This window comes from Salvelinus alpinus, chromosome 25 (genome assembly GCF_045679555.1).
Source record: "Salvelinus alpinus chromosome 25, SLU_Salpinus.1, whole genome shotgun sequence".
Lineage (NCBI taxonomy): Eukaryota > Metazoa > Chordata > Actinopteri > Salmoniformes > Salmonidae > Salvelinus > Salvelinus alpinus.
In genome coordinates, this window is record NC_092110.1 from 26,610,921 (window position 1) to 26,634,146 (window position 23,226).

At 44.4% G+C, this 23,226-nt stretch overlaps 1 protein-coding gene across 3 annotated transcripts in view; it reads right to left on the bottom strand.

Annotated features, from left to right (window-relative positions):
* arhgef10 (Rho guanine nucleotide exchange factor (GEF) 10) overlaps positions 1-23,226 on the bottom strand; it is a 76,387-nt gene that overhangs the window by 34,073 nt on the left and 19,088 nt on the right. For 2 of the 3 annotated variants that reach the window (XM_071366353.1, XM_071366354.1), the window contains exons 3-17: positions 19,903-20,355; positions 18,000-18,344; positions 16,133-16,169; positions 15,895-15,974; positions 15,457-15,513; positions 14,883-15,067; positions 13,293-13,409; positions 12,446-12,551; positions 12,065-12,255; positions 11,782-11,961; positions 10,807-10,923; positions 10,491-10,583; positions 9,848-10,018; positions 8,691-8,836; positions 6,764-6,948 (exon numbers count right to left, since the gene is read on the bottom strand). In XM_071366353.1, coding sequence (XP_071222454.1) covers positions 6,764-6,948; positions 8,691-8,836; positions 9,848-10,018; positions 10,491-10,583; positions 10,807-10,923; positions 11,782-11,961; positions 12,065-12,255; positions 12,446-12,551; positions 13,293-13,409; positions 14,883-15,067; positions 15,457-15,513; positions 15,895-15,974; positions 16,133-16,169; positions 18,000-18,344; positions 19,903-20,355 — 2,463 coding nt within the window. The remainder of the gene's footprint in view (positions 1-6,763; positions 6,949-8,690; positions 8,837-9,847; positions 10,019-10,490; positions 10,584-10,806; positions 10,924-11,781; positions 11,962-12,064; positions 12,256-12,445; positions 12,552-13,292; positions 13,410-14,882; positions 15,068-15,456; positions 15,514-15,894; positions 15,975-16,132; positions 16,170-17,999; positions 18,345-19,902; positions 20,356-23,226) is intronic. The other variant, XM_071366355.1, reaches the window with a different exon arrangement.

Genomic DNA, 23,226 nt, shown 5'->3' on the forward strand with positions numbered 1-23,226 from the left:
TCATGCTCATTGGCTTGTCATCCATGGTAATACTACAGGCCATGATTCATCTCTATGACTATAGATATTATATGTTCTGACAAACAATGACAATAGTCCACAATGAGACTGAGTGCCATGGACAAGCTGAACCTGACCTGTAGAGCAGTCATTCATCGATGGCTCTGACCTAGACTAGTGTCACGTCAGCTAGAAGAAAGGGTTGCGGTTTATTGTTTTAAAGTCTTTGCCAATGTAACTGACCCATCTCTTCTAGTGGTCCCAATTAGCTAAGCTAAGTACAACAGACATGAGGCAAGCAAACAGACATCCAGAGCAGAGCACAGGAAACTGTGACATCATACGCTGGACCGTCTTTTCATTGCCTCTAGTAGACAGGTCACCAGTTGCTTTGACAGAACATACTGGACTATGGAGGGAGGGAGAGAAGCTGAGAGTGAGGGTTTTTCCCACTTAAAATGCCTGGCCAGAACAGACACACAGAGAGGACTGACTAGGAGGAAAATTTCATCAGTATTGAAGAAATGATATGGGTCATAGACAAAATATGGGGGAGTAAAAATGACCATACCCTACTGTAATGTTTTCCATTCTAGCTCCATGTCCAATTTAATTAGCTAACATTACTGAGCTGAACCAGACTGCTGTCCAGTCCATATGGATCTCCTAAGGGGAATAGGTTACTGGATGTATATATAGGGGTCTAACCTAGCTCAGGACTAGACAGCTGGCTCGGAATATGCCTGCCTGTCTGTCAGCCCAGGGTCCAGATGCTTTAGTCTACTGTCTTTAGCCCCCATCAGGCCATCTGTGGATGGGAGTAGAGGGCAGATGGAGAGGTGACGGGTGGGTAAGAGGCTTTGGGGAGGAGAGGGGACGGGGGTGGCAGTTGGGCAGTGGAGGAGAGAGAAGAGAGGAAAGGTTGCTTATCCCCTGGCATTTTAATGAGTAAGAGGATGAGAGGAAAACAAGAAATGGCCCATATGGTCAACTTCACTCAAAATCAAATCAAATCAAATCAAATTTTATTAGTCACATACACATGGTTAGCAGATGTTAATGCGAGTGTAGCGAAATGCTTGTGCTTCTAGTTCCGACAATGCAGTAATAACCAACAGTAATCTAACCTAACAATTCCACACTACTACCTTACACACACACACAAGTGTAAGGGATAAAGAATATGTACATAAAGATATATGGATGAGTGGTGGTACAGAACGGCATGGCAGATGCAGTAGATGGTATAGAGTACGGTATATACATATGAGATGAGTACTGTAGGGTATGTAAACATAAAGTGGCATAGTTTAAAGTGGCTAGTGGTACATGTATTGCATAAAGATGGCAAGATGCAGTAGATGATATAGAGTACAGTATATATACATATGAGATGGGTAATGTAGGGTATGTAAACATTGTATTAAGTGGCATTGCTTAAAGTGGCTAGTGGTACATTTTTACATAATTTCCATCAATTCCCATTTTTAAAGTGGCTGGAGTTGAGTCAGTATGTTGGCAGCGGCCGCTAAATGTTAGTGGTGGCTGTTTAACAGTCTGATGGCCTTGAGATAGAAGCTGTTTTTCAGTCTCTCGGTCCCTGCTTTGATGCACCTGTACTGACCTCGCCTTCTGGATGATAGCGGGGTGAACAGGCAGTGGCTTGGGTGGTTGTTGTCCTTGATGATCTTTATGGCCTTCCTGTGACATCGGGTGGTGTAGGTGTCCTGGAGGGCAGGTAGTTTGCCCCTGGTGATGCGTTCTGCAGACCTCACTACCCTCTGGAGAGCCTTACGGTTGTGGGCGGAGCAGTTGCCGTACCAGGCGGTGATACAGCCCGACAGGATGCTCTCGATTGTGCATCTGTAGAAGTTTGTGAGTGCTTTTGGTGACAAGCCGAATTTCTTCAGCCTCCTGAGGTTGAAGAGGCGCTGCTGCGCCTTCTTCACAACGCTGTCTGTGTGGGTGGACCAGTTCAGTTTGTCCGTGATGTGTACACCGAGGAACTTAAAACTTTCCACCTTCTCCACTACTGACCCGTCGATGTGGATAGGGGGGTGCTCCCTCTGCTGTTTCCTGAAGTCCACAATCATCTCCTTTGTTTTGTTGACGTTGAGTATGAGGTTATTTTCCTGACACCACACTCCGAGGGCCCTCACCTCCTCCCTGTAGGCCGTCTCGTCGTTGTTGGTGATCAAGCCTACCACTGTAGTGTCATCCGCAAACTTGATGATTGAGTTGGAGGCGTGCATGGCCACGCAGTCGTGGGTGAACAGGGAGTACAGGAGAGGGCTCAGAACGCACCCTTGTGGGGCCCCAGTGTTGAGGATCAGCGGGGTGGAGATGTTGTTACCTACCCTCACCACCTGGGGGCGGCCCGTCAGGAAGTCCAGGACCCAGTTGCACAGGGCGGGGTCGAGACCCAGGGTCTCGAGCTTGATGACGAGTTTGGAGGGTACTATGGTGTTAAATGCTGAGCTGTAATCGATGAACAGCATTCTCACATGGGTATTCCTCTTGTCCAGATGGGTTAGGGCAGTGTGCAGTGTGGTTGCGATTGCGTCGTCTGTGGACCTATTGGGTCGGTAAGCAAATTGGAGTGGGTCTAGGGTGTCCGGTAGGGTGGAGGTGATATGGTCCTTGACTAGTCTCTCAAAGCACTTCATGATGACGGAAGTGAGTGCTACGGGGCGGTAGTCGTTTAGCTCAGTTACCTTAGCTTTCTTGGGAACAGGAACAATGGTGGCCCTCTTGAAGCATGTGGGAACAGCAGACTGGGATAAGGATTGATTGAATATGTCCGTAAACACACCAGCCAGCTGGTCTGCGCATGCTCTGAGGACGCGGCTGGGAATGCCGTCTGGGCCTGCAGCCTTGCGAGGGTTAACACGTTTAAATGTTTTACTCACCTCGGCTGCAGTGAAGGAGAGCCCGCAGGTTTTGGTAGGGGGCCGTGTCAGTGGCACTGTATTGTCCTCAAAGCGGGCAAAAAAGTTGTTTAGCCTGTCTGGGAGCAAGACATCCTGGTCCTCGACGGGGCTGGTTTTCTTTTTGTAATCCGTGATTGACTGTAGACCCTGCCACATACCTCTTGTGTCTGAGCTGTTGAATTTCGACTCGATTTTGTCTCTGTACTGAGACTTGGCCTGTTTGATTGCCTTGCGGAGAGAATAGCTACACTGTTTGTATTCGGTCATGCTTCCGGTCACCTTGCCCTGGTTAAAAGCAGTGGTTCGCGCTTTCAGTTTCACGCGAATGCTGCCGTCAATCCACGGTTTCTGGTTTGGGAATGTTTTTATCGTTGCTGTGGGTACGACATCGTCAATGCACTTCCTAATGAACTCGCTCACCGAATCAGCATATTCGTCAATATTGTTGTTGGACGCGATGCGGAACATATTCCAATCTGCGTGATCGAAGCAGTCTTGAAGCGTGGATTCAGATTGGTCGGACCAGCGTTGAACAGACCTGAGCGCGGGAGCTTGTTGTTTGAGTTTTTGTTTGTAGGCTGGAATCAACAAAATGGAGTCGTGGTCAGCTTTTCCGAAAGGGGGGCGGGGGAGGGCCTTATAAGCGTCGCGGAAATTAGTGTAACAATGGTCTAGTGTTTTTCCAGCCCTGGTAGCACAATCGATATGCTGATAGAATTTAGGGAGTTTTGTTTTTGGGTCCTATGCTTTAACAATATGGATGGAGAGTAGTACAGTACAGTAGAACACTAATGGACTCTTAAATAACACAGGCTTACGCACAACGACATCCATTTACAGGCTAGACGTTCATCCTCTTGTCAGCATGTGGGTCAATAGGCATGGCTATTACACTATAAAGCCATTTGTAATCAGAGGCTCAACGTCTCTGTACAGTAGGCCATACCCTCGGTAATACAACTAATAAATAAATAAATAAAATTAAAAAAAATATATATATAAAAAAAAATATATATATATATATATATATATATATATATATATATACACACACACACACTAACACAACGTGCCACTGGAACACAGGTGTGATGGTTGACGATAATGGGTCTCTGTACGCCTATGTAGATATTCCATAAAAAAATCTGCCATTTCCATCTACAATAGTCATTTCCAACATTAACAATGTCTACACTGTGTTTCTGATCAATTTGATGTTATTTTAATGGACACATTTGTTTTGCTTTTCTTTCAAAAACAAGGAAATGTCTAAGTGACCCCAAACATTTGAACGGTAGTGTATATATATATATATGGAATGAGTTTCTCTGGCTTTATACACAAACACACGACTGGAGTAGATCACACTAGCACCACAGATGGGACTGACAAACAGAAGCCTGCATCAGAGGGCTTGGTGTAAGGGAAAAAACCTGACACGCACAGGAAACGACTGTCACCTCTGTTCATAACCTCTAGCATACAATAACATAGTTACTCCATAGCTATTACAGCATCCACCATGCCTTCCCCAGTGGGTGTACTGCTGTCACCACCTGAACACCAGCTAAATGAAAAGCACACTAATGTACCGTTGCATTCCCCATTACCCACGCCTGGTTTGTAGTCAGGGTGAATGTTCTTTACTAAAAAAGCAACTGCCTGGTTATGATCACAAACCATACAGTCTGGTTATGATGGTAGCATGGTTTCCAATGAGGAGTTTAAAGGAGCGGCCATGCCGAGCAGCTGCCAGAGCAGGCCAGGGGAAAGCGTGAAGTCAGTGACCCTGCAGCAGAGAGTGGAGCTGGCTGTTTAAAGACTCACCACAGTCTCTCTGGAACTATTTTAAAACGTCTCTCAGTGGTTCAAGATGGAAAGCCTGGCACATAGAAAATGATGGCTAAACATTTGTTGTTGGTGTGTCAAATGAATTAATAAGCAACTTTTGCTCCTTGTTATTGAGTGTGGTCCTGCAACACTATAATCTGAGAAGGAGAGCCCCCCATGTTTCATCCAACAGTAACATCAGTGAGTCATGTAATGCTTGTACTGTAGTGTTGATCTGAGCCCACTGAGAACTGGCCAGGCAGTCTGGTAAAGAATTACAGTAATCATCTAGAACTCATCAATATTTCAGGGAGGGGGGTGTTGAAGCGTAATCAGCACTAAGAGGAAATTGTATTGATTTTACACACAGCAGAAAACAAGGTATTGCTGCTTGTACTGTACTGTATCTGCATTGTACAGCCACTGTGCAGAGTAATGCATATTACTTCAATTTATACAATGGGTGGGTCTAATCCTGAATGTTGATTGGTTAAAACCGTATTCCAGCCAATGTCTATTCCACAATTTACCACTGGCTAAATATATGGCGTTAAAATGCCTATTTACTCTGTTCTATCTGACCGCGCAATCCACTGTCTCATCAGCCCAGCCAGGCACTTTATAAACTTGATCTCCACTGTAAAAAGCATCTAGACATTCTCACATTTCTTTCAGACTAACATTTCATTTTCAACTGCGGATATTTGTATAAACCTTGTTGTCTGTCTCTCCAACATTTGCAACATTGTTTCAATATTCATATTCGATCTCCAGCTGTCCCATAGTAATGAACGTGTCGAGAGTCGGGACAAGACAGACGGGCAGGCAGCATTTTTCAACCAGTCGAAATCATGAATCAGCTGTCATCATTTTTATGGAAATATACAAAGACATTTCAAATGAAAAAAGGTCAAACAAAACGAAGTGTAGCTAGTTTGCAGTCTTTCCAGCTTCAGTTTGAAGTGATTGTGTTACTGTAGCTGTGTTGTTGGCTAACTCCTCTGAACAACAGTGTCCTGACGAGTGAGCAAATGTTCTATGCCAGGTGAAATCGCGCCTCGTTAGCTCATTGTTATGGATGTATCCAAATAAATGTCTCTAGAAAACAGCTGCAAATGCAAATGCAGCTACTGTTGTTATTCTGGCTGCACTTTTTGATGTGACTGTAAGTTAGCCGTAGTTGGCTAGCTAGCAAGCAAGGGATAAGAAGGTTGCCAGCCAGTATGGCAATGGAACATTTAGAAAGAACGACTGGGTCACGTTCATAGATCCAGAACAAAAAGACTGAACGACAGGGTCGCGTCTCTAGCAACCGAACTGATAGAACGAACCATCCGGCTTGGGTAGCAACCCTAGAATTGTGTCGGGACTATATCTTGTGGAATGATGAAATACATTAATAAATTCATCAAAATAACATTTTTTATGAAAATATGTCAATCATTATTTGAATATGTTGATAACCCATGGAATAAAAGGAATAATGCCTCGAAGCCGGTGTTTGGAGGATATATTGGCACGGTTTGCAGGCCCTTGTCTTCGTCTCGGCTTCTCCTGCATTATTACTTTGTTTACGTTCTTTTTTTATTTAACCTTTATTTAACTAGGCAAGTCAGTTAAGAACAAATTCTTATTTACAATGACGGCCTACCACGACCAAACTCTAACCGGACAACGCTGGGCCAATTGTGCGCCGGCCAATGGGACTCCCAATCACTGCCGGTTGTGATACAGCCTGGAATCGAACCAGGGTCTGTAGTGACACCTCTAGCACTGGGATGCAGTGCCGTAGACCACTGCACCACCTGGGAGCCCTAAAATCAGGCCTCACATTCCTCTCTTTATGATTCATTGTGGGGTCATAAAGAAACGATGATGGGTTTGGGCCTTTGGGAGGGCTCTAAACTACACCTTATCCACATCTTACTCTTTTTCCAATACTAAGCAGGTTACAGGCAGACCTCTGTGACAGATCTCTGTGGTTGCGAATCATTGGGACGTACTTGGTTTGGCATTGATGATCACCTTCTCTCCAGAGTGGGGTTGGTTGGTGAAGCGGCTGTTGTCGCCCATGTCTTCACTGGAGCCAAACTCTACTACGTCCACAAAGCTCAGAGGGACACTCCACTTCAGCAGGAACTTCTGACCCAGGGCGGCGTTGCCACTACCACTGCCATCAACACTGCACCTGGATACAGAGGAGGACAGGCAGAGGACGAATGCAGGCAGAAGATTAATGAATTTCCTCACAGGGAACAATAAAGGTTTCTTCAACCAATATTACATTTATCGAGTGTATTCCTCACTGATACAGAGGGGATTGTAAACAAAATCAGGGTAAACAAAAGTTCAGAAAGTTAAATGATTTACCATCGTAAGGTATGTGGTATGGTACGTGCTGTATATGCCACATCAAAGCGGGGCAAATTCTTTTGAAAATGTCATGACTGTAATGTAAGACTTATACTGTACTTCATGCATGACTGGTTCTACAGTTATCATGTCGCCCTATTGGCACTTGACAGCCTGGGCAGAGAGCTCCTGTAAATTTTGTAAATATTTAATCATTATGTTTTTTGTATGAATCATTTCACTTTTTGTTTTTGAATAGTCAAACAAGTATAGATTTACTCTGGATTACATTTTGTTTGATGCCTAAGAATGAATGGCAAATCAGCGTTTCAAGATGGCTAGCTAACAATGCTAGCTAGTGTAACGGATGTGAAATGGCTAGCTAGTTAGCGGGTACGCGCTACTAGCATTTCAATCAGTTACGTCACTTGCTCTGAGACTTAAGTAGGGTTTCCCCTTGCTCTGCAAGGGCCGCGGCCTTTGTGGCGCGATGGGTAACGATGCTTCGTGGGCGACCGTTGTTGATGTGTGCAGAGGGTCCCTGGTTCGCGCCCGTGTCGGGGCGAGGGACCGCCGTAAAGTTATACTGTTACATTGATGCTGTTGACCCGGATCACTGGTTGCTGCGGAAAAGGATGAGGTTGAAAGGGGGGTGAGTGTAACGGATGTGAAATGGCTAGCTAGTTAGCGGGTACGCGCTACTAGCATTTCAATCAGTTACGTCACTTGCTCTGAGACTTAAGTAGGGTTTCCCCTTGCTCTGCAAGGGCCGCGGCTTTTGTGGAGCGATGGGTAACGACGCTTCGTGGGTGTCAGTTGTTGATGTGTGCAGAGGGTCCCTGGTTCGCGCCCGTGTCGGGGCGAGGGGACGGTCTAAAGTTATACTGTTACACTAGCTAGCTGTTTTAATTTGACTACGTTGGCCTATATTGGGATGTTTCTACAACCTCCTTGATCCAACGGGGGGGTTGGCAGTGAGGAATTGATTGCTCCAGAGCATTCCTCCAAAGCTATGAGTGTTCTGTATGCTGAGTGAATGCACTGGGAGATAAAAAACAAACTGCATCATTCTCGTTCCAGTGTCCTACCGCACAGAGAAGACGCTGGCTGCGAGACACCTTGAGGTAGATTCCTGCCCCCGGATGTCTTGATCTGGTTGCTCAGCTCCCCCTGTTCACCACCTGTACCTGCACCTCCCTCTGCTCAAGCTATTTATTGACTGTCGCTCCATTTGTTGCTCATGTTATTCACATGTTTTATTGATGTTGTTTTTCTTTTTAAGCACCTTGAGATTTGTTTACCTGTATGTGCTGTGTACTGCAAGTCAGCTTTTAGCTTCCAAGTACAGCCTACTTGTAAAAATGTAATAAACTACTACTACTACTTTATAAAGCGTATAGATCCTCATGTCAGAGCCAGTGGCCAGTAGCTAGTGTGGTGAGGCACAGTATAATTACAGGACACAGGCTCCTCCACTGGGAGCTGATCAGAATCATACCCAGAGAGGATGCTCCATCTGTGGGTAGAAACCCTGGCCAGGGTGAGTACTGTGTCTGGTGCTGGTGCTTTGGGTCTTACCGGACGTTGGGCGTGGCACACATGAGCACGTCGTTGAGCAGGAAAAGGCGTCGCTCCTTGGTCTTGATGACCTCTCCGTGGTCGTTGTAGACCGTCTCCACTATGTCGTCAGAGCGAATCAGGTAGCGGCTGCCGTTACTCAGGAGCTGATGGGTGAGGGAGAGAGGCCAAGAGGTCAGATACAATATATGGTCTCGATGGTTTTCCCAAAGGTTAAATTATGATTTATGTCAATGTACATTTAAGGTACTCCCCAAAATATATAAATACATTCTGTAGATATTGCAGGGAAGCAATTTGTCCGATCTTACTGTAGCTTTTTAGTCTGGTCCGTGTCAAGGGTGAAATTAATATGAAGATACCATTTAGTTAGTGTAGAATATACACATACTAGTATAAGCACATGCAGTTTACAGATCAGTGTGTTTTTAGTTACAGTTAATGCACTTTGCAGCATGCACACATCCATAAAATATACCGTAGATGCCATGGGGCGGCTGTTTGCTCTTGTGGGCAGACAAACAGACAAATAATTAGACAGTAGGGAATATTGATGCCTCCGTATCAGGCTCAGAGCCATCTCCTGTATATTGCCAGATTTGTTGATAGATGGATTCTCAGTGAAGAATGTGAAACATCTACAGTCAAGGCCTCAACGCCCACACAATGGAAGAAACAATCTGTTTAAACATTCAAATATCATCTAGTTATAGAGGACAAACACTGAGCCCTATGGTCTGAAGAAGATCAATGGTGTGTGTGGACATGTTAAACTATACTTATGGGGACCAGAAGTCCCAACAAGAATAGTAAACAAACAAACATTTGACCAACTGCAGACATTTTGTGAATCCCCACAAGGTCAAATGCTATTTCTAGGGGGTTTAGGGTTAAGGTTAGAATTAGTGTTAGGGTTAGAATTAAGTTTAGGGTTAGGGTTAGGAGCTACAGTTAGTTTTAGTGTTGGGAGCTAGGGTTAGGTTTAGGGTTAAGGTTAGGTTTTGGGGTTAAGGTTAGGGTATAGGATTTCTTTTATAATGGGACTGAATTGTGTCCCCCCACAAGGTTAGTTATACAAGACTGTGTGTGTGCGTGTGCGTGCGTGTGTGTGTGTGTGTGTGTGTGTGTGTGTGTGTGTGTGTGTGTTCGAGCAATACCTTGTTGAGGTAGCGTTCGTTCATGGCCTTGGCTATGTGTCTGATCTCACAGCGCTGGTCAGCCTCCCTCTTCTTCTCATTGAGCTTTTCAGCCAGGGTCTCCAGTTCTGTCAGGGCCATCTGTAGGGGCAGTCTGTCACTGTGGCCTGCTGGTGTGTTCTTCAACATGTCCTGTATCACATTATATCACAGTCAGAACACCACAGAATAGCATAACATACTGTAACATGACATACCATCTGTAGGGGCAGCCTGTCACTGTGGCCTACTGGGGCATTCTTCAACATGTCCTGCCATACAGCATGGAGAGATAACACATTCAGAATATAACAGAGCACCGATCACATCCAGAGCATCTCTACACTGGCATAACATCAGTTTATAACTATTTAGATTCTTTCAGAAGGCCAATGGGCAGTCTAAAATGTTATCCTCAGTCATAATAATTATGAGTGAGGATCAAATTTGAAGCACCTGAAGCAGAAATGATTTCCCAAGAGTACGCACACTACACAACACTCCCTCTGCATAGTGCATTCTTAACAACAGAGCTCTTTGGTAGTGACTATGTGGCGCTCTCTGCTGGTAGATGTGTAAAATGTACTCTAGGCGCTAAGTGTGGACGTGACAGTGAAATAGATACCTGCAGCAGCAGAATGAACTGAGGGAATCTCTGGATGGGCTTCATCATGAGTCCATAGAGAGTGACCCGGTCACTGCTGGTGTCCTGACGTTGCTGTGGAGAGAGAAGAGGACAATCAATGATTACTGATTGATGCAGTGCAGGGCAATCCAATACAGAACCACAAAGTGTTTTTGTTCAGTCTGAAATCAACCCCAGGTCCCTATGCGGAGTTAGGTTTAGGATAGAGCCAGAGATGTATATTCTGCATAGCTGTATCTCTGTATTTTCACAGGAGCATACTTAAAAATATTTTTACAGTGGTGCTCTGACTGACCTTGAGGAAGTCTAGGAAGCTGGGTTTGGAGGCACACGTCTTCCTGACCACCGCCATGGCTGTGCTGAAGTTGTTCACATACTCACAGTAGGCATCCAGCACCATGGACTTGGAGAACTGGGACCCAGATATAGAGAGAGGGAGAGACAGAAAGGGGAGAGAGCAAGTCATCAACACCCCATACGAGTCCGATACAATTACAGTCAGGAATGGAATTAACCTGGTACCAGACAAAGGAATGGGGCTTCCTAGGGCCAAAATAAGCTGTTAGTTGGACAGTGTATTATGATGGTTGTTTCTGGCCAGGGATAAGAGAGAGAGGACAGTAAGGAAGAAGGCACACAGCACATGGGTCACAGATGCTGTGTCCTGCTCCTGTGTTGTGGTGCCAGGGGTTAGGGGTCATGCTTCAAACAGTAACAAACCTCAGGAAGAGGGAGAACTGGGGTTACTGGGTGAGACTTTGTTTGAATACTCCTGACCGGGTTGCTAGGCAGCGGAGACACCAGGGTGGAGCACTTCCTCCAAGAACCCAGTTCAGCTGTGTGTGTGTGTGTGTGTGTGTGTGTGTGTGTGTGTGTGTGTGTGTGTGTGTGTGTGTGTGTGTGTGTGTGTGTGTGTGTGTGTGTGTGTGTGTGTGTGTGTGTGTGTGTGTGTGTGTGTGTGTGTGTGTGTGTGTGTGTGTGTGTGTGTGTGTGTGTGTGTGTGTGTGTGTGTGTGTGTGCAATCATGGGACTAATTCCTATAGAACGAGTCATGGTAAACTTGCACTATCGCTTCAGTCAGTGTTGTGTTCAATGGTGAAGCACAGTACAGGACATGGTCCGAGTAAAGGAATGTTTCTGTTCACTAGTTTTGACCACATGACCACTGTCAAATGGTTTACTCTTCCAGCCATCTTAAAAGTGGAACTGAATCCTTCCTACAGTGGGTTCCCCAGCACTGAATCCTTCCTACACTTGTCCACCAACCCACCGAGGCTACAAAGACGTCCCCGATCATCTCCAGACTGTCCCACTCGGCCACGCGGCACGCCAAGGCGATCTGGAACAGGGCGTGGCACTGGAGAATCTCCCGGATACGATAGAATGTCACCTTCAGCTTCCTATCGCTTAGCAACCTGGGCTCAATCTCCAAAAGGGGCTTTTCATATTGCTGATAAGAGAGGATAAAGAGGATAAGGATGTGGTAGGAAATCTTTTCCTTGAGGAAATTAGAGAAATGTTATATGAAATGTATAAACTGTAAAATAACATACCTCTAAAATCCGCTTCAGTGCATCAAGATAGTTCTTCTCACTCTCTAATATGGAGCCCAGTATACACCTCCTCACCACCTGTTGTTGTGAGAGCCCCTCAGGGACGGGACTGAGCACTGGCTCCATGTTGAAGCATTCCACTTCGATGAATAGCTCCGACTCCTCATCCTCAAAACAGGTTGACTTCCTCTCTGAGATAAACAGGAGAGACGAGGTCAGCTTAAATCAGATGAGCATCACCCAGGAGGTTAATACACATTGTTAGTGGATAATTCCCCTGTTACAATGTAAAGTGCTTGCATTTTATCCCAGATACATCAGTGTAATTAACTGACTAGTGTGAACTAAGGACCATAGTCCATGTTCTGTTCTTACTCTTACCGTGACAGTGGGTCTTGATATACGACCGTCCCCTTCTCACTGCTGCTTTGGTCTTCTCCAGGCCGTCTTTGGTCCCGTCTCTCGCTGCCTTCACCAGCTTTTGCATCTTCATGTAACATCAACAACAGTAAATAGCACTCAGAGCAGACAGAGAGAACAGCATGCTACTGAAGCTCTTAGGGAGGAGATAGGAACTGTGTTAGAAGAGAAGGGATGATGGCAGATCATGTAAATACAGGAGCAGGACCTCAGGGAGAGCAGGGTGGACCAGAGGAAGACAGCAACTGTGACAGCAGCTGAACTGAGTCAATCTAGACAAAAATATTCTCACAGATGCATAAGGGCTTGAAGTGATGTGTACTTAACTTGAATCTCACTATGTGAGACCTGTAAATAGGGAATGTCAGTCGTTTAGAGGCTCTTTCATTAGCCAGGGTAGAGTCTCAGAAGATTTACCTAAACTGCTACAACCCTCTGCTGAAAAGTAGAACTTCATAACTATCTTTTTTTATAGATTTGTTTGAAAATGTTCTGTAGGAGTGGACTGAGATGATCCTGTACGGACCTCCTGTCTAGGCCTACACACAACTCAGCTGCTCTGGTGTCTCAGTACGCCGTAGACCTAAAGGCATGTCACTTAGGAGATGCAGTTGCCTCAACACCCATACAGTTAGTGGCACAGGTCAATGCAGTAGAGACAAACTCACCACCAGACATAAGAGCAGGATGAAGGGACTAGGTCTGAGTCAGTCGGTGAGAGACACCGTGAGGGAGGTCGGGGTTAAGGAGGATCTACTTTGTCTAGCGGAGGGTGACGACACACACCGACCATGATGATGACATTTACCTTCTGCTCGTGTTTCTGTTTAATCTGCTGCAGCTCTACCGTTCCCACTGTATTTGCCATAAGATCTTTCATCTTTTTCTCATAGTGTTCTTTCAAGCGTGTCAGATCTTGAGAAAGCTAAACAAAAGCAGAGCATTTGAAGCGTTACCAGACGGATCCTCAGGTGGTCAGCCCCTCACCCCAATCCACCCACCCTCACCACAGCTAAGGCCTTGCCTCCTCACCCATATTTTGTCTCCCGACCCACATAGAAATCTTAAAGGTAGACTCAGTGATATGATGTAGATGCGCAAAGCTTAGTGGGTCAATTTCAGCAAACAACTAAGGGCTAAACTTCTCCAGTGTTTTGGTCCTGTACCTACTACGCTCTAACAGTGTGAAGCGAATCCGTTCACATGTGTTGATACTGTGCGTGACTCTGAGAAAGTCTTGCATCTCGCTCATCGCAATATCTGCCGTGCTGCTCGCGGCAACGTCATTTCGCTGAGTTTACCTTTTACTGGGCCAATCTCTGCTACAAAAGCCAAGCAGTCACTTTGTGCAACCAGCTGAGTTATAACACTGAGACCTCCCTGGCAAGACCTCTGGGCTGAATGAACAAGCAGGCCATTCAATTCAAAACCAAATATACAAATGAACTGTATATTATCGAGAGCATAGTAATAACATGTGCAGCCGGAAGACAAGAATAAGCCTAGTGTATAAAAATGTGTGCTAATATTTGCTGAATGATTTTTCATTTAAAATATGAGGATGGCAAATATTTATGAATCTTCTGTTTAACTGGATATTGCATTTTATTAGACATTCACTGTGTGCCACTGCTTCTACTTCCTAATATGTTCAAGATGCTGATATAAATGACACTCTTCGAAAAAAGGGTTCCAAAGGGGTTCTCCGGCTGTCCCAGTAGGAGAACCCTTTTTGGTTCAAGGTAGAAACCTTTTTGGTTTCAGGTAGAACCCTTTTGGGTTCCATGTAGAACCCTCTGTGGAAAGGGTTCTTCATGAAACCCAAAAGGGTTCTACCTGGAATCAAAAGGGTTCTTCAAAGGGTTCTCCTATGGGGACAGCCGAAGAACCACTTTAGGTTCTAGATCAGTGGTTGCTGGTGGGAGGAGCTATGGGAGGACATGCTCATTGTAATGGCTGGAATGGAATAAATGGAACGGAGCCAAACATGTGGTTTCCATATCCTTAATCTGTTTGATATCGTTCAATTTATTCCATTCCAGCCATTACAATGAGCCCATCCTCCTATAGCTCCTCCCACCAGCCTCCACTGTTCTAGAAATAACCTTTTTTGTTGTTGTTCTAAGAGTGCATCCTTCTTTAGCGTCTGTTGATCTGTGGCGTCCATCTGCAGCTTTGTGCATCTCCTGGTGAATCCAGATGAGACATATCCTTCATATCCTCTCTCAAACTTCTACTCCCCATAGTATATATAATCCCCTTCCTCTAGCAAAGTAAATTCCCCCTCTTCTCCTCAATCTCTTGTCCCCAATCTCTTCACCCTTCTTCTCCCTACCTCTCTCCCTCCCCAGAGGGACAGGTCTGTATACAGAGAGGGTAAGGTGTTAAGTTTACACACATGGGTCTTCCTTTGTGGGGGCTTCCCTCTCATGAAGGCGTCAGGCAGGCCATTCTCCCCGCGGCCCTCCCCGTCACTCTGCTCATCATAGCTCTCAAACTCGCTGGAGCTCCAGCCGTTGTCCAGGGAGCTGCCACAGCCCTCCTCCCCAAACTCCACATCATCATAGATCATCTCGTCTGGCTCTGAGGGATGAGGGGAAAGGGTTAAAATCAAGGGGAACAGCATTACAATCAGGGTGAAATACCTTTTCAACTGCAATGCTGAAATTTGTATTCATGTACATTAAGTTAGCCTGACCATATTCAAATCAGATTCCTTGGCATGAATTCTATTTGTCAGTTCTAGTGCATCAACTGAACATTGTACAGCCTAACACAGTTTGCTTAAGGGCACATCAAATGTTTCTGCTGAATAATTCCAGCACATTATGTTTTAGAAATGCAAAAGAGGTAAAGACATTAATATGCAAAAGTACCAAGACGCTGTGGAAAAGAGGAACGACAGCACAATGAAAAACTGAAAGAAAGACCGACAGAATAGAAAGAGAAAAAAGGAGGAATACAGCACTGACCTGTAGTGGAGTCAGAGTTCTCTCTGGGCACGTCATCATAAATTACTTCATCTGGATCTAAATGACAAAGCAACAATGTTTGAATTAACAAGGTCTCAATGTGAAATGAAGCTTCACACAACGGACAGGATACAATCTCAGGGAAGGCAAGAGGAGAGACCCCACAAGAGCCTGGTTCCTCAAAAGGACCTAGAGGAAGGAAGTGTGTATTTTGAATCTAAGTGAATTCCCAAAGAAAACACCAAAGCGTAGTCATGCATTGTGCACGGGACAGATTCAGGCTGGACTCAGAACTTTACAATCCCTGTCCTGTTGTGTTCCAGGCAAACCAAAAAGTATAAACTAGGTATATACAAATGGAAATGGGAAAGTTAAATAAACAGAAAATTGTGGAAAATTACATATTTCTCATTGGGAAATGAAAAGAGGAGTACTTACTTTCCATCCAGGCTGTGTTTGCAGGGTCCGACACCCATTTAGACAAAGCATCCTCCTCTCTGATGGCAGGATACTCTTCACTGCAGACATTTGAATAAAATAGAGAAATAATAACCATCTGCTATTCCAACGGAAATAAACAAGTATCCACATCATCACAAATTCTGGCAGATCAACTCCAGTCTAGATGAAATAAAACAGATCAGTGAAGAAAGAGCCTGGCAGGCGAGTCACTCACATGTCAACAGAAATGTTGCCTGTCCCCACCACAGTATCTGGAGGGAGAGAGAGAGAACAACAATCAACATCTATAACTCCTTCCCTAACGTTGCATGCAGTTTGCGCTAAACCTTACGTACTGCCACCAGGGGGCAGCCATCACTGAAACTAAACTTGCATCAAAGAGATAAAAATAAGACCTGAAATTGATTGATAAGGACCTCAGATTAGATTGCTCATTCAAAAAACGACAATGATAATCTGATAACTAATACATTCTCAACATATTATCTGCAATGATAGGCTTACATGCCACATAACATTTCCAACAGTATATTGGAACAATCAGTCAATGGGTTAAGATTTCAACTGCAGAATAAACCTTTTAAAATACTTTTTAAAAAGAGTAACCTTCTGTGACGTGTTGGGTAGCTTAATTACACTGCAATTTCCCCTCTGACTGGCCAAGGCACACATTTAACTACTACTGTAACATTAAAGAGAAAACAGGAAAATCCTAACAGCCAACACAGAGTTTAGCGAGCGGCTAAATTTAGCCCCCACTTCCTTCAGGCAAGGTTTTAGGAAAAATAAATGCGAAGAAGAAAGGAGAGGAAATATTTGCTGGGAGTACAGAGCATGCATGTGTCATGGCCTCTCATCCCAAAGTCAGTGGTGAAGAAGGGGGAGAAGATGGGGGAATTCCACTAAGGAGATTGAATGAGAAGAAGTTTGAACAGTTCCCACCACATTTCTTCAGTGCTCTGTTCCTACTTTTCAGTACTCTGTTCCTACTTTTCAGTGCTCTGTTCCTACTTTTCAGTGCTCTGTTCCTACTTTTCAGTGCTCTGTTCCTACTTTTCAGTGCTCTGTTCCTACTTTTCAGTGCTCTGTTCCTACTTTTCAGTGCTCTGTTCCTACTTTTTCAGTGCTCTGTTCCTACTTTTCAGTGCTCTGTTCCTACTTTTCAGTGCTCTGTTACTACTTTTCAGTGCTCTGTTCCTACTTTTCAGTGCTCTGTTCCTACTTTTCAGTGCTCTGTTCCTACTTTTCAGTGCTCTGTTCCTACTTTTCAGTGCTCTGTTCCTACTTTTCAGTGCTCTGTTCCTACTTTTCAGTGCTCTGTTCCTACTTTTCAGTGCTCTGTTCCTACTTTTCAGTGCTCTGTTCCTACTTTTCAGTGCTCTGTTCCTACTTTTCAGTGCTCTGTTCCTACTTTTCAGTGCTCTGTTCCTACTTTTCAGTACTCTGTTCCTACTTTTCAGTACTCTGTTCCTACTTTTCAGTGCTCTGTTACTACTTTTCAGTGCTCTGTTACTACTTTTCAGTGCTCTGTTCCTACTTTTCAGTGCTCTGTTCCTACTTTTCAGTACTCTGTTCCTACTTTTCAGTACTATGTTCCTACTTTTCAGTGCTCTGTTCCTACTTTTCAGTGCTCTGTTACTACTTTTCAGTGCTCTGTTCCTACTTTTCAGTACTCTGTTCCTACTTTTCAGTGCTCTGTTCCTACTTTTCAGTGCTCTGTTCCTACTTTTCAGTACTCTGTTCCTACTTTTCAGTACTCTGTTCCTACTTTTCAGTGCTCTGTTACTACTTTTCAGTGCTCTGTTACTACTTTTCAGTGCTCTGTTACTACTTTTCAGTGCTCTGTTCCTACTTTTCAGTGCTCTGTTCCTACTTTTCAGTACTCTGTTCCTACTTTTCAGTGCTCTGTTCCTACTTTTCAGTGCTCTGTTCATTGTAGGAACACTATATCAAACGCATTACATAATGATAGTCTGAGGTTTTCAATATGAATGCAGAACAGAGGAGAAGGAATAGTAGGAATGGCTGTTCAAATCCTTCTAATTCTACATGTCTCCACCATGTATGTGTTCTTCCTTTACCGTCCTCGTCCACGGAGAAGTGTCGGATGATGACGGGCGTGGTGTAGGCTGGCGTAATGAGGGGCACACCAGAGGGGGTGGCGTACCCACAGGGCACGGGCACAGAGTAGCCTGATGGGACACAGAGAGGGCTGGCGGGGGGAACATCCTGGCCCTTCCCCTCCCTCTCCCCCTCTCCTCCCACCCTCTCACCCGGTGAGGAAGAGGTAGGGACGGGCCCATGCTGCTGCTCCGGTTGCTGTAGTTGGAGGGGGGTGATTTCAATCACAGAGTAGGGGTTGACTTTCTTCTGGGAGGTGGTCCTGGGGGCGGCCAGGGGAGGGTCATCACTGGACACTTCCTTATCTGCAATGGAAATGTAACACAGTTAGCTCTAAATGATCCCCATCAACACAACACAGCTACAGTTACACACTGCTCCAAATGATCCCCATCAACACAACACAGCTACAGTTACACACTGCTCCAAATGATCCCCATCAACACAACACAGCTACAGTTACACACTGCTCTAAATGATCCCCATCAACACAACACAGCTACAGTTACACACTGCTCCAAATGATCCCCATCAACACAACACAGCTACAGTTACACACTGCTCCAAATGATCCCCATCAACACAACACAGCTAGTTACACACTGCTCCAAATGATCCCCATCAACACAACACAGCTACAGTTACACACTGCTCCAAATGATCCCCATCAACACAACACAGCTACAGTTACACACTGCTCCAAATGATCCCCATCAACACAACACAGCTACAGTTACACACTGCTCCAAATGTGCTGGAACTAATTTGTTATCAGATTACTTTGCACAATTGCAAAATACTAAAAAGTACTGCCATAAATTTCCATGAGAGCAATTTGATGATACCACATCATGTCTATCATTGGTTAGGTGACTAAGCACTCCAACTTGCGATCATTGCAAAACACTGAAGAAGAATACTGTGACTTAAACATTTAACTTCCACTACTTCAAATCTCAGCCTGTGGGCCTTCCCTCGCTTAAGCCTTCAATCAGACAGCAGTGTTTTTACAACACACACACACACACACACACACACACACACACACACACACACACACACACACACACACACACACACACACACACACACACACACACACACACACACACACACACACACACACACACACACACACACACACACACACACACACACACACACACACACACACACACACACACAGAGAGAGAGAGAGAGAGAGAGGCTCGTCTCGGGCCCTGTGGTCAGAAGAGATAAATCATAATACACCCACTAGAACACACAACAGACACATATGCTGCGGAGAAAACACTACTGGTCAGCCATTGGAGAGGAGAGGGGCCTGGACTCTCAATTGGACTGGGATGTAATTGTCAGAGGGGGAGAGACATAGGAACTTGGGAGGTGAGTGCTAGAGAGAGGGAAGAGCATAGAATGTATGTGTTAGCAAGAGGTTGTTGGTCTCTAGTAGAAATGTGGGGTGAGTCTAACTGGGGCGATTGGCCTCTCTCCTCTGACTGAGAGGCTGATAGAGAGAGAGAAAGTGGTAGTGTCCTGGTGGTGTCAAGCTGTGTGTGATGAATGCCAAGAGCCACCCTGAACCAGGCAGCCAGTGATACCAGGCTGGACTACACTAATGTATTATCCAGCTTGACATGGAGCATGTGTCAGAATGAGGTAATACAACATGTGTAGGCACAAAACATGCACTAAGAATGGACTGCATGACACCAACTACTGTACAGCGCCCAATCAGTGTGGAACAATGATATGGTTGTGGTGGTATATTATTTGTGTATGTTTAGGCTACAGCGAGACAGAGGATCTATTCTCAGACATCCAGGTGCTAAAGAGGAAGACTGAACAGTTGTTTTCACTAACTTGTGTTAACGGAGTCTGTTCCTACAGGAGTGGAGTCCTCTGGAGGTGGAGGAGGGGGTAAGTCACTGTCTGCATCAGCTGGGACAGATGAAGTCTTGTCCCCTTCTGCTGCTGCCACTGGAGCTGTTGTTTCTGTTGTAGCATTGGCTACCGGAGCTTCCGGTGCTGATACCACTGTGTCTGTTGTAGCCATGGCTACTGGAACTGGTGGTTCAGCTGCCACTGTGTCTGTGTCCGCTGCTGCTGCTGTGGGCTCCGTGTTGGAGGGCCGGGGGTCTGGTCCTTCCTGCTGTGGGTGAGGGGCCACACCATTGATCTGGGCCTTGCCCCCGTAGTCTGGGGCTGGAGGGGCATGGGGTGACCGGTCTGCCTCAGGGAACTCATCCCCACTGTCGTCGAACTCAAACTGCTCCCCCTCTTCTTCATCGGCATAGGGCACCTCGTCCGCCAACACTAATCACAGAGAGGAGAGAGAGAGAGTTGGAGTCAGATACATACAGCTTACCTATGTATGGCTTTAGATAGAGCGAGAGAACATGAGACATATGCAAGTAGAATAATTTAAGTTTAATCATTATGCTCAAAGATCAGCAAAAGCTCAAATGTAGTTCTTCACACGGTAGTGCCTTTTCCCTTCACTCCAAAAATGTGAGGGTACCAACGCCTGACCCCACCAATGTCTATTCATAGCCACACAGTGGGTGGTGGGTCAAGTTGGGACCCTCTACCAAGTTAAATATGAACGCAGGTTTGTAATTAGCAAAAGGGTGGGTCTGCATTCATATTTAACTTGGTAGAGGGTCCCAACTTGACCCATCACCCACTGTGGGGTTATGAATAGACATTGGTTGAAAGAAATTGATAATAAGAAGATTGTGGGAGCTGTTCTGTTAGATTTCATTGCAGCCTTTGATATTATTGACCATCACCTATTGTTGAGAAAACGTATGTGTTATGGCTTTTCAACCTTTGACAAATCATGGATCCAGAGCTATCTATCTAATAGAACTCAGAGGGTTTTCGTTAATGGAATCTCCTCTAATGTCAAACATGTAAAGTGTGGTGTACCACAGGGCAGCTCTCTAGGCCCTCTACTCTTTTCTATTATTACTAATGACCTGCCACTGGCATCAACCATATACGAATCAGCAACCACAGCTAATGAAGTCACTGAAATCCTTAGCAAAGAGTTGCAGTCTGTTTGGAATGGGTGGCCAGTAATAAACTGGTCCTGAACATCTCTAAAACTAAGAGCATTGTATTTGGTATAAATCATTCCCTAAGTTCTAGACCTCAACTGAATCTGGTAATGAATGGTGTGGTTGATACACAAGTTGAGGAGTCTAAATTACTTGGTTTTACCTTAGAATGTAAACTGTCAGGGTCAAAATATATACATTCAGTGGTTATACAGAGAGGGAGAGGTCTGGCTGTAATAAAGAAATGCTCTGCTTTTTTGACTCCACAAAGCAAGTCCTGCAGGCTCTAGTTTTATCTTGTCTTGATTATTGTCCAGTCATATGGTTGTGCTGCAAAGAAAGACCTAGTTAAGCTGCAGCTGGCCCAGAACAGAGCTGCACATATTGCTCTTCATTGTAATCAGAGGGCTAAACTAAATACTATGCATGCCAGTCTCTCTTGGCAAAGAATTTAAATAAGAATTTGTTCTTAACTGACTTGCCTAGTTAAATAAAGATTAGACTAAGAGCATAACATTTCTACACCCTGAATGTATAATTGTAGTCTAACCAATACCCAAACGGAGATTCAGTGAAAATAAAAATCTCATTGATTTATCAAGACCGGTCCCCATGCTTGTTTCAGAGCAGCGCCAAACGGTGCTAAAATAGTTGTAGGCTATTGTTTCAAATCCTATTGCTTCTAACTTCAATATGCTTTTTAAATAAATAAGACCTACACCACTTTTAACAGCACATTACTCAACACTATTGAGACTAAAGTCACCTCGGTCGGCCTACAGTATATCAAAAAATATGACGTAACTAAATAAACAAATCGGCATTTTGAAAATAGTATTTTTATCATTATTTTATTAACGAAAACATAAAGATGCCATTATTAGTTACATTGTTGCCCCCTGCCCTCGTGCCTTGAATCTTGCGCGCTTTCAGTGTATACAGCTGAAGAACTGCAAGGCAATCCCATTGTGTGCCACTCGGGAGCAATGACCAATATATATTGTCCTGCTAATAACAGGGTTAATAATATATCTGTGAGAATATCCAACGGGCTTTTATAAAATTCTAAATGAATAATACTAATAATAGTAATAATTGCTTTGTTTTAAAAAAAACAATATTTTGGAAATGATTTAGTTTTCAAATAATGTAAAATGAGCAAGAAAAGGCCATTCTTGAACATGGGGTGAGACATTGTTACTAATTTGTAAATAAAGCCCGTTTGTTATTTAGAATGATTTATTTCTATTTTTAGAGGGAGAGAAACCAAAAAACTACAGTTATCTCATGGGTCTCCCAGTCAAGGCATTGAACCAGCATCTGTAGAAACACAGCTTGCACTGCTATGCAGTATCTTAGACCGTTGCGCCACTAAGACACTGTATAACGTGACCGGTCGGGAGTGGCCTACAGTACTACATTAAGAGCAAAATAATCCTAACAAAATAAAATTATAAAAACCTTAGTGTAACAACAGTTTTAGTGAGTAATACTGAAGTTGTGCACAACTATCCATTTCTATTTAGGTTTATGTTGCCCATTCATTGTCAGTTAGAGACACAGTAGCACCTTGGGACCCAAAAGCATAATCAGTGCTCTAAACTCCCCCTTGTGGTGGTCTGGAGCAATGAAGTGGTGACGCAGGGTACCGTACTAAACCACAAATTACTACTTAGTCCCGCAGCATAATCGCACAACTTTTAGTGGAGCAACCACTGTAGATTTGCCCACTTGCCAATGAAAGTAATCATTAAAATAATTGGCAATATCAAATGGTTTTGTGATGAATAAGCCATCTGATTCGATGAAAGATGGAGTTGAATTTGTCTTTCTGCCCATAATTTCATTTAAAGTACTGGCTTCATAATACTGTTTCTTCTTATTTTTGTTGAGTTTAGTCACATAATTTCTCATCTTGTAGTAAGTCAGCCAGTCAGATGTGCAGCCAGATTTATTTGCCACTCCTTTTGCCCCCCCCATCTCTTTCAACCATACAGTTTTTCAATTCCTTATCAATCCATGGGGCCTGAACAGTTCTAACAGTCCGTTTCTTATTAGGTGCATGTTTATCAATAATTGAAATGCAGCATCTGGATGCTCCTTATTAATCACATCAGACCAACAA